This window comes from Ylistrum balloti, unplaced genomic scaffold (assembly GCF_031769215.1).
Source record: "Ylistrum balloti isolate Yb309-2 unplaced genomic scaffold, AGI_CSIRO_Ybal_v1 Utg370770, whole genome shotgun sequence".
Lineage (NCBI taxonomy): Eukaryota > Metazoa > Mollusca > Bivalvia > Pectinida > Pectinidae > Ylistrum > Ylistrum balloti.
This window is the reverse complement of record NW_026782451.1, coordinates 68,760-84,957: the sequence shown is the minus strand read 5'-3', so window position 1 is coordinate 84,957 and position 16,198 is coordinate 68,760. Positions and strand designations below refer to the sequence as shown.

The window sequence follows — 16,198 nt, the reverse complement described above, 5'->3', positions numbered from 1 at the left end:
TATGAGAGATGGAGGGATAGACAGGTGAATGTATGAGAGATGGAGGGATAGACAGGTGAATGTATGAGCGATGGAGGGATGGACAGGTGAATGTGTGAGAGATGGAGGGATAAACAGGTGAATGTATGAGAGATAAAAGGATAGTGAATGTATGAGAAATGGAGGGATAAACAGGTGAATGTATGAGAGATGAAGGGATAGATAGGTGAATGTATGAGAGATGGAGGTATAGACAAGTAAATATATGAGAGATGGAGGGATAGACAGCTGAATGTATGAGAGATGGAGGGATAGACAAGTGAATGTATGAGAGATGGAGGGATAGACAGGTGAATGTATGAGAGATGGAGGGATAGACAAGTGAATGTATGAGAGATGGAGGGATAGACAGGTGAATGTATGAGAGATGGAGGGATAGACAGGTGAATGTATGAGAGATGGAGGTATAGACAAGTAAATGTATGAGAGATGGAGGGATAGACAGCTGAATGTATGAGAGATGGAGGGATAGACAAGTGAATGTATGAGAGATGGAGGGATAGACAGGTGAATGTATGAGAGATGGAGGGATAGACAAGTGAATGTATGAGAGATGGAGGGATAGACAGGTGAATGTATGAGAGATGGAGGGATAGACAGGTGAACGTATGAGCGATGGAGGGATGGACAGGTGAATGTGTGAGAGATGGAGGGATAAACAGGTGAATGTATGAGAGATAAAAGGATAGAGAGGTGAATGTATGAGAAATGGAGGGATAAACAGGTGAATGTATGAGAGATGAAGGGATAGATAGGTGAATGTATGAGAGATGGAGGTATAGACAAGTAAATGTATGAGAGATGGAGGGATAGACAAGTGAATGTATGAGAGATGGAGGGATAGACAGGTGAATGTATGAGAGATGGAGGGATAGACAAGTGAATGTATGAGAGATGGAGGGATAGACAGGTGAATGTATGAGAGATGGAGGGATAGACAGGTGAATGTATGAGAGATGGAGGTATAGACAAGTAAATGTATGAGAGATGGAGGGATAGACAGCTGAATGTATGAGAGATGGAGGGATAGACAAGTGAATGTATGAGAGATGGAGGGATAGACAGGTGAATATATGAGAGATGGAGGGATAGACAAGTGAATGTATGAGAGATGGAGGGATAGACAGGTGAATGTATGAGAGATGGAGGGATACACAGGTGAATGTATGAGAGATGGAGGGATAGACAAGTGAATGTATGAGAGATGGAGGGATAGACAGGTGAATGTATGAGAGATGGAAGGATAGACAGGTGAATGTATGAGAGATGGAGGGATAGACAGAAGAATAAACGAGAGATGGAGGGATAGACAGGTGAACGTATGAGAGATGGAGGGATAGACAAGTGAATGTATGAGAGATGGAGGGATAGACAGGTGAATGTATGAGAGATGGAGGGATAGACAGGTGAATGTATCAGAGATGGAAGGATAGACAGGTGAATGTATGAGAGATGGAGGGATAGAGAAGTGAATGTATGAGAGATGGAGGGATAGACAGGTGAATGTATGAGAGATGGAAGGATAGACAGGTGAATGTATGAGAGATGGAGGGATAGACAGAAGAATAAACGAGAGATGGAGGGATAGACAGGTGAACGTATGAGAGATGGAGGGATAGACAAGTGAATGTATGAGAGATGGAGGGATAGACAGGTGAATGTATGAGAGATGGAGGGATAGACAGGTAAATGTATCAGAGATGGAAGGATAGACAGGTGAATGTATGAGAGATGGAGAGATAGACAGTTGAATGTATGAGAGATGGAGGGATAAACAGGTGAATATATGCGAGATGGAGGGATAGACAGGTGAATGTATGAGAGATGGAGGGATAGAGAGGTGAATGTATTAGAGATGGAGGGATAAACAGGTGAATGTATGAGAGATGAAAGGATAGACAGGTGAATGTATGAGAGATGGAGGGATAAACAGGTGAATATATGCGAGATGGAGGGATAGACAGGTGAATGTATGAGAGATGGAGGGATAGACAGGTGAATGTATGAGAGATGGAGGGATAGACAGACAGATGAATGGATATATGAATAATAGATGGAAGAAGGTATTGAATGATGGATGGTCAGAAAAATATATAAATGGAGATATTGACAGAAAGATAAGTGTACAGAGAGATGCATGGATAGACAGATAGATAAATGGAGATATGTCACATAGATGGTCACTCAGAGCCATGTGGAAAGATGATTGGATAGATGGATGAACGGAGATAGACAGAAGGATGTATGGAGAGATGATGAGATAGGCAGATGGATGTATGGTTAGATGAAATGATAGGCAGAAGGATGTATGGAGAGATAAAATGATAGACAGAAGGATGTATGGAGAGATGAAATGATAGCCAGAAGGATGTATGGAGAGATGAAATGATAGGCAGAAGGATGTATGGAGAGATGAAATGATAGGCAGAAGGATGTATGGAGAGATGAAATGATAGACAGAAGGATGTATGGAGAGATGAAATGATAGACAGATGGTCAGTCAGAGGAATGAATGGAAACATGGCAAACTGATAAATGCACTGAGAGTCATTCATATTTCCAGTCATGACACTTACAAGATCAGAACTAAGTAGAATGAGCTGGATACATTACCACTAGAATGCACTGTATCAATGTTATTGGTGAGAATCATTCCTGTTTCAGACATTCCATATCTCTCCAATAGGAAGTGACCAGTCCTTGCTTCCCACTGTTCCAAGACAGTTCTGGGGAGTGCATCTGAACCGCTAACCATCAACCTGAAACAAGTTAATTGTACAGTGGTATACCATTCAACCTATACTAATAACAGAGAATACATGAATATTGGTACAACTCATGAATTCTCTACAGAAAGGAAGTACTTCTACAATTAAATGTTTTTTAGACACAGTATTTGGTACACGGTAAATCTTCAACATATGACTAATGTATTCACCAACTTTCATTACATCCTTGTTTAAATGAAGGCAAAGTTATGCTAAAAATATGATGCCCTATATCCTACACACCTCTGTCATTAATGACCTTCAGTGACACTATAAACTTTGATCAGATGTCCTATATCCTACACACCTCTGTCATTAATGACCTTCACTGACACTATAAACTTTGATCAGATGCCCTATATCCTACACACCTCTGTCATTAATGACCTTCACTGACACTATAAACATTGATCAGATGTCCTATATCCTACACACCTCTGTCATTAATGACCTTCACTGACACTATAAACTTTGATCAGATGTCCTATATCCTACACACCTCTGTCATTAATGACCTTCACTGACACTATAAACATTGATCAGATGTCCTATATCCTACACACCTCTGTCCTCTGTCATTAATGACCTTCAGTGACACTATAAACTTTGATCAGATGTCCTATATCCTACACACCTCTGTCATTAATGACCTTCACTGACACTATAAACTTTGATCAGATGTCCTATATCCTACACACCTCTGTCCTCTGTCATTAATGACCTTCAGTGACACTATAAACATTGATCAGATGTCCTATATCCTACACACCTCTGTCATTAAAGACCTTCAGCAACACTATAAACATTGATCAGATGTCCTATATCCTACACACCTCTGTCATTAATGACCTTCACTGACACTATAAACTTTGATCAGATGTCCTATATCCTACACACCTCTGTCATTAAAGACCTTCAGCAACACTATAAACATTGATCAGATGTCCTATATCCTACACACCTCTGTCATTAATGACCTTCAGTGACACTATAAACATTGATCAGATGTCCTATATCCTACACACCTCTGTCATTAAAGACCTTCAGCAACACTATAAACATTGATCAGATGTCCTATATACTACACACCTCTGTCCTCTGTCATTAATGACCTTCACTGACACTATAAACTTTGATCAGATGTCCTATATCCTACACACCTCTGTCATTAAAGACCTTCAGCAACACTATAAACATTGATCAGATGTCCTATATCCTACACACCTCTGTCCTCTGTCATTAATGACCTTCAGTGACACTATAAACATTGCTCAGATGTCCTATATCCTACACACCTCTGTCATTAATGACCTTCACTGACACTATAAACTTTGATCAGATGCCCTATATCCTACACACCTCTGTCATTAATGACCTTCAGTGACACTATAAACATTGATCAGATGTCCTATATCCTACACACCTCTGCCATTAATGACCTTCACTGACACTATAAACTTTGATCAGATGTCCTATATCCTACACACCTCTGTCATTAATGACCTTCACTGACACTATAAACTTTGATCAGATGTCCTATATCCTACACACCTCTGTCATTAATGACCTTCACTGACACTATAAACTTTGATCAGATGTCCTATATCCTACACACCTCTGTCCTCTGTCATTAATGACCTTCAGTGACACTATAAACTTTGATCAGATGTCCTATATCCTACACACCTCTGTCCTCTGTCAATAAAGACCTTCAGAGACACTATAAACTATGATCAGATGTCCTATATACTACACACCTCTGTCATTAATGACCTTCACTGACACTATAAACATTAATGACCTTCAGTGACACTATAAACTTTGATCAGATGTCCTATATCCTACACACCTCTGTCCTCTGTCATTAATGACCTTCAGTGACACTATAAACATTGATCAGATGTCCTATATCCTACACACCTCTGTCATTAATGACCTTCAGCAACACTATAAACATTGATCAGATGTCCTATATCCTACACACCTCTGCCATTAATGACCTTCACTGACACTATAAACTTTGAGCAGATGTCCTATATTCTACACACCTCTGTCATTAATGACCTTCACTGACACTATAAACTTTGATCAGATGTCCTATATCCTACACACCTCTGTCCTCTGTCATTAATGACCTTCAGTGACACTATAAACTTTGATCAGATGTCCTATATCCTACACACCTCTGTCCTCTGTCATTAATGACCTTCAGTGACACTATAAACTTTGATCAGATGTCCTATATCCTACACACCTCTGTCCTCTGTCATTAATGACCTTCAGTGACACTATAAACATTGATCAGATGTCCTATATCCACCTACACACCTCTGTCATTAAAGACCTTCAGCAACACTATAAACATTGATCAGATGTCCTATATCCTACACACCTCTGTCATTAATGACCTTCACTGACACTATAAACTTTGATCAGATGTCCTATATCCTACACACCTCTGTCCTCTGTCATTAATGACCTTCACTGACACTATAAACTTTGATCAGATGTCCTATATCCTACACACCTCTGTCATTAAAGACCTTCAGCAACACTATAAACATTGATCAGATGTCCTATATCCTACACACCTCTGTCCTCTGTCATTAATGACCTTCAGTGACACTATAAACATTGCTCAGATGTCCTATATCCTACACACCTCTGTCATTAATGACCTTCACTGACACTATAAACTTTGATCAGATGTCCTATATCCTACACACCTCTGTCATTAATGACCTTCACTGACACTATAAACATTGATCAGATGTCCTATATCCTACACACCTCTGCCATTAATGACCTTCACTGACACTATAAACTTTGATCAGATGTCCTATATCCTACACACCTCTGTCATTAATGACCTTCACTGACACTATAAACTTTGATCAGATGTCCTATATCCTAAACACCTCTGTCATTAATGACCTTCACTGACACTATAAACTTTGATCAGATGTCCTATATCCTACACACCTCTGTCCTCTGTCATTAATGACCTTCAGTGACACTATAAACTTTGATCAGATGTCCTATATCCTACACACCTCTGTCCTCTGTCATTAATGACCTTCAGTGACACTATAAACATTGCTCAGATGTCCTATATCCTACACACCTCTGTCATTAATGACCTTCACTGACACTATAAACTTTGATCAGATGACCTATATCCTACACACCTCTGTCATAAATGACATAAAAACACACTATAAACATTGATCAGATGTCCTATATCCAAATACACACACTCTGTCATTAATGACCTTCAACTGACACTATAAACTTTGATCAGATGTCCTATATCCTACACACCTCTGTCATTAATGACCTTCAGTGACACTATAAACATTGATCAGATGTCCTATATCTTACACACCTCTGTCATTAATGACCTTCACTGACATTATAAACTTTGATCAGATGACCTATGTCTTGGATATAATGGTGACGTTTTATGGTTTTTATCAATTTGTACCTTATTCTGGATCGCATTTCACCAACTTTAGCCTTGATGTGCTGGTCATTCGATGACAGGTCAGATTCCTGGTCTAAGACCTTCAAGTATTCTATTAACTTTGCATAAATAGTAGGAACTGCCATCAATACAGTTATGTCTTCTTTTCCTGTTAGCTTCATCAGCACCTAAAAATAAATATCAAAACAGAATAGGTAATGCACTGGCACCAAGGGAAACCTACATGTAGAATGTGAGAATAAATTATCTTTAAAGCTGTCAAAATCAAAGATGCACACCTTGCAAGTTAAACACAATACAATCTGAAATAGTCCTTCTAATCATTCTATATGTACCTCATGTGCATCAAACTTCGGCAACATAACACAGGTGGCACCACAGTACAATGGAGTCATGAGTGCATTCACCAGACCGTGAACATGATACAGTGGCAGTACATGAAGGATGCGGTCAGTGCTGGCCCATTTCCATGACAACACCATTCCTTCCATGTTAGCTGTGACATTCTTGTGGGTCAGCACAACACCCTTGAACAGAGATAAGACCGACAAGAGGTTATTATCTCAGTCTCAGTGTGTTAATATGTGTGTTGGTAATGAGGTCAGGGCCGGGTTGAGAGGGTAATGATTGGGGTGAGGGAGACAGGAATTGGGTGTTGAGGTATGGGTCCAGTTAGGAGGTAAAGGTTGGGGTGAGAGTGTAAGGGTTGGGATGAGGTAAGAGCTGATCTCAAGGGGTAAGGATTTTTGGGTAAGGGTGTAAGGGTTTGGGTGAGGGGTTAGGGTTTGGGTGAGGGGTTAAGGGTTTGGGTTCAGGAGTTAAATGTCAGAGCAAGGGTGTAAGAGTTGAGGTGAGGGAATAAGTGAGAGGTGAGAGTTGAGAGGTAAGTTTTAGGATGAATAGGTGAGTCTTGAGGAGATGGGATTAAGGTTGGGGTGAGAGGGTTAGAATTGGGATAAAGAAGTATGTGTCGAGGTGAAGGGGTAAGGGTATCGATGATGAGGTAAAGGTTTGGGTTATGGAGTAAGGGCTTGAGTGAAGGACTATGTCCAGAGTGAGGGGGTTAGGGTTGGGTTGAGAGGGTTAGAACTGAGTGAAGGACTATGTCGAGAGTGATGGGGTTAGGGTTGGGGTGAGAGGGTTAGAACTTAGTGAAGGACCATGTGTCAGAGTGAGGGGGTTAGGGTTGGGGTGAGAGGGTTAGAACTTAGTGAAGGACTATGTGTCTTGGTGAGGGGGTTAGGGTTGGGGTGAGAGGGTTAGAACTGAGTGAAGGACTATGTGTCAGGGTGAGGGGTTTAGGGATCGGGTGAGAGGGTTAGAACTTAGTGAAGGACTATGTGTCAGAGTGAGGGGGTTAGGGTTGGGGTGAGAGGGTTAGAACTGAGTGTAGAACTATGTCCTGAGTAATGGGGTTAAGGTCGAGGTAAGAGGGTTAGAAATGAGTGAAGGACTATGTGCAGGGTGAGGGGGTTAAGGTTGGGGTGAGAGGGTTAGAACTGAGTGAAGGACTATATGTCAGGGTGAGGGGGTTAGGGTTGGGGTGAGAGGGTTAGAACTGAGTGAAGGACCATGTGTCAGAGTGAGGGGGTTAGGGTCGGGGTGAGAGGGTTAGAACTGAGTAAAGGACTATATCCAGAGTGAGGGGGTTAGGGATGGTGTGAAAGGGTTAGAACTGAGTGAAAGACTATGCCCAGAGTGAGGGGGTTAGGGTCGGGGTGAGAGGGTTAGAACTGAGTGAAGGACTATGTCTAGAGTGAGGGGGTTAGGGTTGGGGTGAGAGGGTTAGAACTGAGTGAAGGACCATGTGTCAGAGTGAGGGGGTTAGGGTCGGGGTGAGAGGGTTAGAACTGAGTGAAGGACTATGTGTCTGGGTGAGGGGGTTAGGGTTGGGGTGAGAGGGTTAGAACTGAGTGAAGGACTATGTGTCAGGGTGAGGGGTTTAGGGATCGGGTGAGAGGGTTAGAACTTAGTGAAGGACTATGTGTCAGGGCGAGGGGGTTAGGGTTGGGGTGAGAGGGTTAGAACTGAGTGAAGGACTATGTCTAGAGTGAGGGGGTTAGGGTTGGGGTGAGAGGGTTAGAACTGAGTGAAGGACTATGTGTCTGGGTGAGGGGGTTAGGGTTGGGGTGAGAGGGTTAGAACTGAGTAAAGGACCATGTCTAGAGTGAGGGGGTTAGGGTTGGGGTGAGAGGGTTAGAACTGAGTGAAGGACTATGTGTCTGGGTGAGGGGGTTAGGGTTGGGGTGAGAGGGTTAGAACTGAGTGAAGGACTATGTGTCAGGGTGAGGGGTTTAGGGATCGGGTGAGAGGGTTAGAACTTAGTGAAGGACTATGTGTCAGGGCGAGGGGGTTATGGAGCGAGAGTAGAAGTGAGGGGGTAAGAGTTTGACTGAGGGGGTAAGAGTTTGGGTGAGGGGCTGAGTTAGAAAGGTAATGACTATATTGCCAATGTGGAACATTCTGTAAAAGCAATACCAAATGTTTTAGGGAATTCATTAAAGGAAATGGAAGGAGGGGATTGTTACAGACTCAGTCTCACACAGTTAATTGCTGTCTTCTATCAATGTTGGATCTGCTGATATATACTTGGCGCCAATGAAAACGCAACACTAAAATTTTGGACATAATATATTCTTCACAACAAGGATTAGATTCTTATTCTGCTGTATTTAGCCACAACACAATGCACTACAAAACTAACGAAATAATGGTCGAGTAATATCAACTCCTAGTCGTACCACAGGGCATTGTCGTAAAAGCATGAGTTTGTACGTCTGCGCTCTAAAGTGCGTTATATCCTTGCTCAGTCACTACTAGTGAACACTGTAGTTACAGGCAGACATTTTTCCGTCACCAATTTTTTAAAATGTCATCATTATTTGCTACAAATGCCTCGACTGACAGACAATGAAAGACACGAATCTCGGGGTATGCTGGCAAACCAGGACCGTTACATTCGAATAAGTCACCTGCGAGATCGTTTTCAAACCGCGACAAGAACGGCTAGACAGACGATAGGAAGTCGCGGCAGATGTTTGTCAGCTAGTATTGTGTGCCGTCGCCTTCGCACAGCCGGATTGGCGTCGCGCCGTCCATTTAGAGGAAACGAATTGACTCAAATTCGCCGTCAAAATCGTCTAAATTGGATAGCGCCGAGGATGGACCCAACGTCGGTGGGCTGGCGTCCTGTTCACCGATGAATCAAGATTCCACCTCAGAGGAAATGACGGTGAAAGGTTTTTGGATTGCTGTGTAACGGAAACGGATAGGTGGGGCGGGGGCAGTGTGATGGTGTGGGGAGGTATCTCTTTTGCATACCGTACCCCTCTAATGATTATTGACGGCAATCTAACAGCACAGCACTACATCAACGAGGTCTTAACTCCTGCTGTTGTTCCATTCTTTGCTGGACACCCAAACGTAGCGTTTTTACAACAGGACAATGCACGACCACATACCGCTCGTATCACTACAGACTACCTTCAACATCAGAACATTGCAACCCTTCCATGGCCCGCGTTTCCCCAGATCTTAGCCCGATCGAGCATCTTTGGGACCAATTGGGTAGGGCTGTGAGAGAGCGACCACAACAGCCCCAGACGCATCGGCAGCTTGAAATCGCTCTTCAGGAAGAGTGGAGGAACATTCCTCAAATCAAAATTCAATGGCTTATTCGGTCAATGCCTCGAAGATGCCGCGCTTGTGTCGCTGCAAATGGTGGCCACATTAGATATTGAACGTGGTAATTTTGATTTTGGGGGTATGGACATTAGTCACCGGAAATCAAAGTATTCCCATGATGTAGTGCTGATTGCATTGAGTGAATTTTGTTATGGACATAATCAACTTTAGGTATTTTATTAAATATTGTATTCAAAACTATAACTGGTAAATTTTGACAGTAATTTAAAGGTATTGTGTTTTTATTGACGCCGAGTATAATTCATTATTTCTTCAGGACTATAGGTTTTTTTTTTTAATACTGATCTTCCTCAAATATATATAAAAAGTGAATTTGATTGCCCTCTGAGCACAATTGTTTTAAAATGCACTGATGTTCAGAAGGCACTTGCACTTGCCCACTGGCCTTAAGGGTCATCTGACTATAAAAACCTATAAATGAATGAGGTCAAACAGATCTAAAATAAATTGCACAACTACACTGCAGCTTCCATTGACGACACTGGTTAGTTCATCAAGACATTTTCTGCAAACTTGAAATCTTATTCTTTGTACATGCACTACACAAATACCATTACTCTGGACATATTGCTTGTTGAAAAAAACATGCTTCAGGCCCAATATTAAGACCCTTGGCCTTTTGGTAATTGAGAAGAAGTTGTTTATGCATTTGAACACATTCAAAACCTGTGACTTTGACTGTAGTACAAGGTGAACAAACATGGTAACCCTTCATCCCAGATCCCTGGGTCAAGGTAATACAGTTTAACAAACTTGGCAGCCTTTTATCATAGCATGCTATGGGCCCAATATCAGTACCATGGACCTTTTGGTTATTAAGTCGAAGATATTTAAAGATTTTAAGATATTTGACCCTGTTACTTTGAAAACAGGTCAAGGTCAACCATATCAACACACTTGGTAGCCCTATATCTCAGCATGATAAAGGCCCAATATCAGCAGCCTCGGCTGTTTGGTTATTGAAAAGAAGTTAAAATGTTTCCACATACTTGACCCCTGTGACCTTAAAAGTGGGTCAATGACATTCATATTACCAAACTTGGTAGCCCTTCATCATAGCATGCTAAAAACTCAATATCAGCACCCTAAGGCTTTCAATCATTGGGAAAATGTGATTTAGATATTTTGACACATTTGACCTCTGTGATCTTGAAAGTGAGTCAAGGTCATTCATTTTAACACACTTGGTAGCCCTTCATCCTATCGATGCTACAGGTCTAATATCAGACCATTGGTCTTTTGGTTATTGAGAAGTTGTTTAAAGATTTTGACATATCTGACACCTATGACCTTGAAAGACTGTCAAGGTCATTTATATTAACAAACTTAGTAGCTCTTCATCCCAAAATACCTAAAAAAACTTGTGGTTACGACAGCATTTCTGGCATAGTATTTGAAGAGAATGTGCTGATGATGATGTGTAACATTGTGTAACATTTTCAACAGTTTGTTGAACGATGGTATATATCATTCATTTCCAAAAGGGTCAATGTTATTCCTATTTTTAAATCAGGTAATCGTAATGGAGTCTCTAATTACAGACCAATGACTCTACTTTCTATTTTATCTCAAGTTTAAAAAAAAAATCTGACTGACACTCATATTTCAAATTTTATAAATCTGTTTATATGTCATGAGCAACACGGTTTTATTCCAAAACATTCTACTGCTCCAAACCTTGCATATTTTACCAGTCAGATTTGCAAAGCCTTTGACGAAAAAGTATAATTACATGTGGTATATACTGATTTTTCAAAGGTTTAGACAAAGTAAACCACATATTATTATTGTACAAGGTAAAATTTCAGTGTTCAGAAGGTAGTATGTTAGATTGGTTTACTAATCATTGAAAAGACAAATTCCTACGTGTCACTGTCAATGGGGTAACATCTGGTTAGTGTGAGGTAACTTCTGGTGTGCCCAAAGGGGCATTACATGGGCCTACACTTTTCCCTGTTTTCATCAATGAATTGTCATTTGTTGTAAAATTTTCTAAAACTGTTTGCAGACGACAGTAAAATTTGTGTAAGAACGCTTTCAGAGTGTGAGTAGCTACAGAGTGATATAGATAGAGTGTATGATTGGTGTTCTATGTGGGAAATGAATCTGAAGAAGTGTTGCCAGGTCATTTTTACAAACAAGAAGAAATGCATCAATTTTAATTACAGTATAAACAGTGAGAACCTGAAGAATATGAGGGTACCGATTGTGGTACAGAGGTAAGAGCTTGGGTAAGGATTGTGGTATAGAGGTAAGGGCTTGGGTAAGGATTGTGGTATAGAGGTAAGGGCTTGGGTAAGGATTGTGGTATAGAGGTAAGGGCTTGGGTAAGGATTGTGGTACTGAGGTAAGGGCTTGGGTAAGGATTGTGGTACAGAGGTAAGGGCTTGGGTAATGCTTGTGGTACTGAGGTAAGGGCTTGGGTAAGGATTGTGGTACTGAGGTAAGGGCTTGGGTAATGCTTGTGGTACAGAGGTAAGGGCTTGGGTAATGCTTGTGGTACAGAGGTAAGGGCTTGGGTAATGCTTGTGGTACAGAGGTAAGGGCTTGGGTAATGCTTGTGGTACAGAGGTAAGGGCTTGGGTAATGCTTGTGGTACAGAGGTAAGGGCTTGGGTAAGAATTGTGTTATAGAGGTAAGGGTTTGGGTAAGGATTGTGGTACAGAGGTAAGGGCTTGGGTAAGGATTGTGGTATAGAGGTAAGGGCTTGGGTAAGGGTGGTGGTACTGAGGTAAGGGCTTGGGTAATGATTGTGGTACAGAGGTAAGGGCTTGGGTAATGCTTGTGGTACAGAGGTAAGGGCTTGGGTAATGCTTGTGGTACAGAGGTAAGGGCTTGGGTAATGCTTGTGGTACAGAGGTAAGGGCTTGGGTAATGCTTGTGGTACAGAGGTAAGGGCTTGGGTAAGAATTGTGGTACAGAGGTAAGGGCTTGGGTAAGGATTGTGTTATAGAGGTAAGGGCTTGGGTAAGGGTGGTGGTACTGAGGTAAGGGCTTGGGTAAGGGTGGTGGTACTGAGGTAAGGGCTTGGGTAAGGATTGTGGTACTGAGGTAAGGGCTTGGGTAAGAATTGTGTTATAGAGGTAAGGGTTTGGGTAAGGGTGGTGGTACTGAGGTAAGGGCTTGGGTAAGAATTGTGTTATAGAGGTAAGGGTTTGGGTAAGGGTGGTGGTACTGAGGTAAGGGCTTGGGTAAGAATTGTGTTATAGAGGTAAGGGTTTGGGTAAGGGTGGTGGTACTGAGGTAAGTTATGTATTTTAGGTGTTATCTGTAATACAGCCAGTTCTCCTACCTTTGGGTTTCCTGTGGTTCCACTAGTGTAGATAATGACAGCTGGAACATTATCATAAAAACCAGTGTTTGCCCTATCTAAAAGCTGATCCTGTGATGTTCCAAACTTTTCCTCTTGGAACCTCCAAAATTCAAACCCTGCCACACATGACTGTGTGTAGTCTGCCTGTAAGTATCTGTCAACATAAAACAGTCTGTAAGTATCTGTCAACATAAACAGTGTGTAAGTATCTGTCAATATAAAACAGTGTGTAAGTATCTGTCAACATCAAACAGTGTGTAAGTATCTGTCAACATCAAACAGTGTGTAAGTATCTGTCAACATCAAACAGTGTGTAAGTATCTGTCAACATAAAACAGTGTGTAAGTATCTGTCAACATAAAACAGTGTGTAAGTATCTGTTAACATAAAACAGTGTGTAAGTATCTGTCAACATAAAACAGTGTGTAAGTATCTGTTAACATAAAACAGTGTGTAAGTATCTGTCAACATAAAACAGTGTGTAAGTATCTGTCTGTCAACATAAAACAGTGTGTAAGTATCTGTGTGTAAGTATCTGTCAACATAAACAGTCTGTAAGTATCTGTCAACATCAAACAGTGTGTAAGTATCTGTCAACATAAAACAGTGTGTAAGTATCTGTCAACATCAAACAGTGTGTAAGTATCTGTCAACATAAAACAGTGTGTAAGTATCTGTCAACATCAAACAGTGTGTAAGTATCTGTCAACATAAAACAGTGTGTAAGTATCTGTCAACATAAAACAGTCTGTAAGTATCTGTCAACATAAACAGTGTGTAAGTATCTGTCAACATAAAACAGTGTGTAAGTATCTGTCAACATAAACAGTGTGTAAGTATCTGTCAACATAAAACAGTCGGTAAGTATCTGTCAACATAAAACAGTGTGTAAGTATTTGTCAACATAAACAGTGTGTAAGTATCTGTCAATATAAAACAGTGTGTAAGTATCTGTCAACATCAAACAGTGTGTAAGTATCTGTCAACATAAACAGTGTGTAAGTATCTGTCAACATAAAACAGTCTGTAAGTATCTGTCAACATAAACAGTGTGTAAGTATCTGTCAACATAAACAGTCTGTAAGTATCTGTCAACATAAAACAGTGTGTAAGTATCTGTCAACATAAACAGTTTGTAAGTATCTGTCAACATAAGACAGTCTGTAAGTATCTGTCAACATAAAACAGTGTGTAAGTATCTGTCAACATAAACAGTCTGTAAGTATCTGTCAACATAAAACAGTGTGTAAGTATCTGTCTGTCAACATAAAACAGTGTAAGTATCTGTCAACATAAAACAGTGTGTAAGTATCTGTCAACATCAAACAGTGTGTAAGTATCTGTCAACATCAAACAGTGTGAAAGTATCTGTCTGTCAACATAAAACAGTGTGTAAGTATCTGTTAACATAAAACTGTGTAAGTATCTGTCAATATAAAACAGTTTGTAAGTATCTGTCAACATCAAACAGTGTGTAAGTATCTGTCAACATAAAACAGTGTGTAAGTATCTGTCAACATAAACAGTCTGTAAGTATCTGTTAACATCAAACAGTCTGTAAGTATCTGTCAACATAAAACAGTGTGTAAGTATCTTTCTGTCAACATAAAACAGTGTGTAAGTATTTGTTAACATCAAACAGTGTGTAAGTATCTGTCAACATAAACAGTCTGTAAGTATCTGTCAACATCAAACAGTGTGTAAGTATCTGTCAACATAAAACAGTGTGTAAGTATCTGTCAACATAAAACAGTGTGTAAGTATCTGTCAACATAAAACAGTGTGTAAGTATCTGTCAACATAAAACAGTCTGTAAGTATCTGTCAACATAAACAGTGTGTAAGTATCTGTCAACATAAACAGTCTGTAAGTATCTGTCAACATCAAACAGTGTGTAAGTATCTGTCAACATAAACAGTGTGTAAGTATCTGTCAACATAAAACAGTGTGTAAGTATCTGTCAACATAAAACAGTGTGTAAGTATCTGTCAACATCAAACAGTCTGTAAGTATCTGTCAACATAAAACAGTGTGTAAGTATCTGTCAGCATCAAACAGTCTGTAAGTATCTGTCAACATAAAACAGTCTGTAAGTATCTGTCAACATAAAACAGTCTGTAAGTATCTGTCTGTCAACATAAAACAGTCTGTAAGTATCTGTCAACATCAAACAGTGTGTAAGTATCTGTCAACATAAACAGTCTGTAAGTATCTGTCAACATAAAACAGTGTGTAAGTATCTGTCAACATAAACAGTGTGTAAGTATCTGTCAACATAAAACAGTGTGTAAGTATCTGTCAACATCAAACAGTGTGTAAGTATCTGTCAACATAAAACAGTCTGTAAGTATCTGTCAACATCAAACAGTGTGTAAGTATCTGTCAACATCAAACAGTGTGTAAGTATCTGTCAACATAAACAGTCTGTAAGTATCTGTCAACATAAAACAGTGTGTAAGTATCTGTCAACATAAAAGTGTGTAAGTATCAGTGTGTAAGTATCTGTCTGTCAACATAAAACAGTGTGTAAGTATCTGTCAACATCAAACAGTGTGTAAGTATCTGTCAACATAAAACAGTCGGTAAGTATCTGTCAACATAAAACAGTGTGTAAGTATTTGTCAACATAAAACAGTGTGTAAGTATTTGTCAACATAAACAGTGTGTAAGTATCTGTCAATATAAAACAGTGTGTAAGTATCTGTCTGTCAACATAAAACAGTGTGTAAGTATCTGTCAACATAAAACAGTGTGTAAGTATCTGTCAACATCAAACAGTGTGTAAGTATCTGTCAACATAAACAGTCTGTAAGTATCTGTCAATATAAAACAGTGTGTAAGTATCTGTCAACATCAAACAGTGTGTAAGTATCTGTCAACATAAAAAGT

At 40.2% G+C, this 16,198-nt stretch overlaps 1 protein-coding gene across 1 annotated transcript in view; it reads right to left on the bottom strand.

Moving 5' to 3' along the window:
- The window catches only part of LOC132558199 (malonate--CoA ligase ACSF3, mitochondrial-like), a 30,534-nt gene that overhangs the window by 5,422 nt on the left and 8,914 nt on the right, over positions 1-16,198 (bottom strand). Inside the window, exons 2-5 of the mRNA XM_060222732.1 lie at positions 13,289-13,463; positions 6,627-6,818; positions 6,292-6,458; positions 2,653-2,798 (exon numbers count right to left, since the gene is read on the bottom strand). Of these exons, the coding sequence (XP_060078715.1) occupies positions 2,653-2,798; positions 6,292-6,458; positions 6,627-6,818; positions 13,289-13,463 (680 nt within the window). The remainder of the gene's footprint in view (positions 1-2,652; positions 2,799-6,291; positions 6,459-6,626; positions 6,819-13,288; positions 13,464-16,198) is intronic.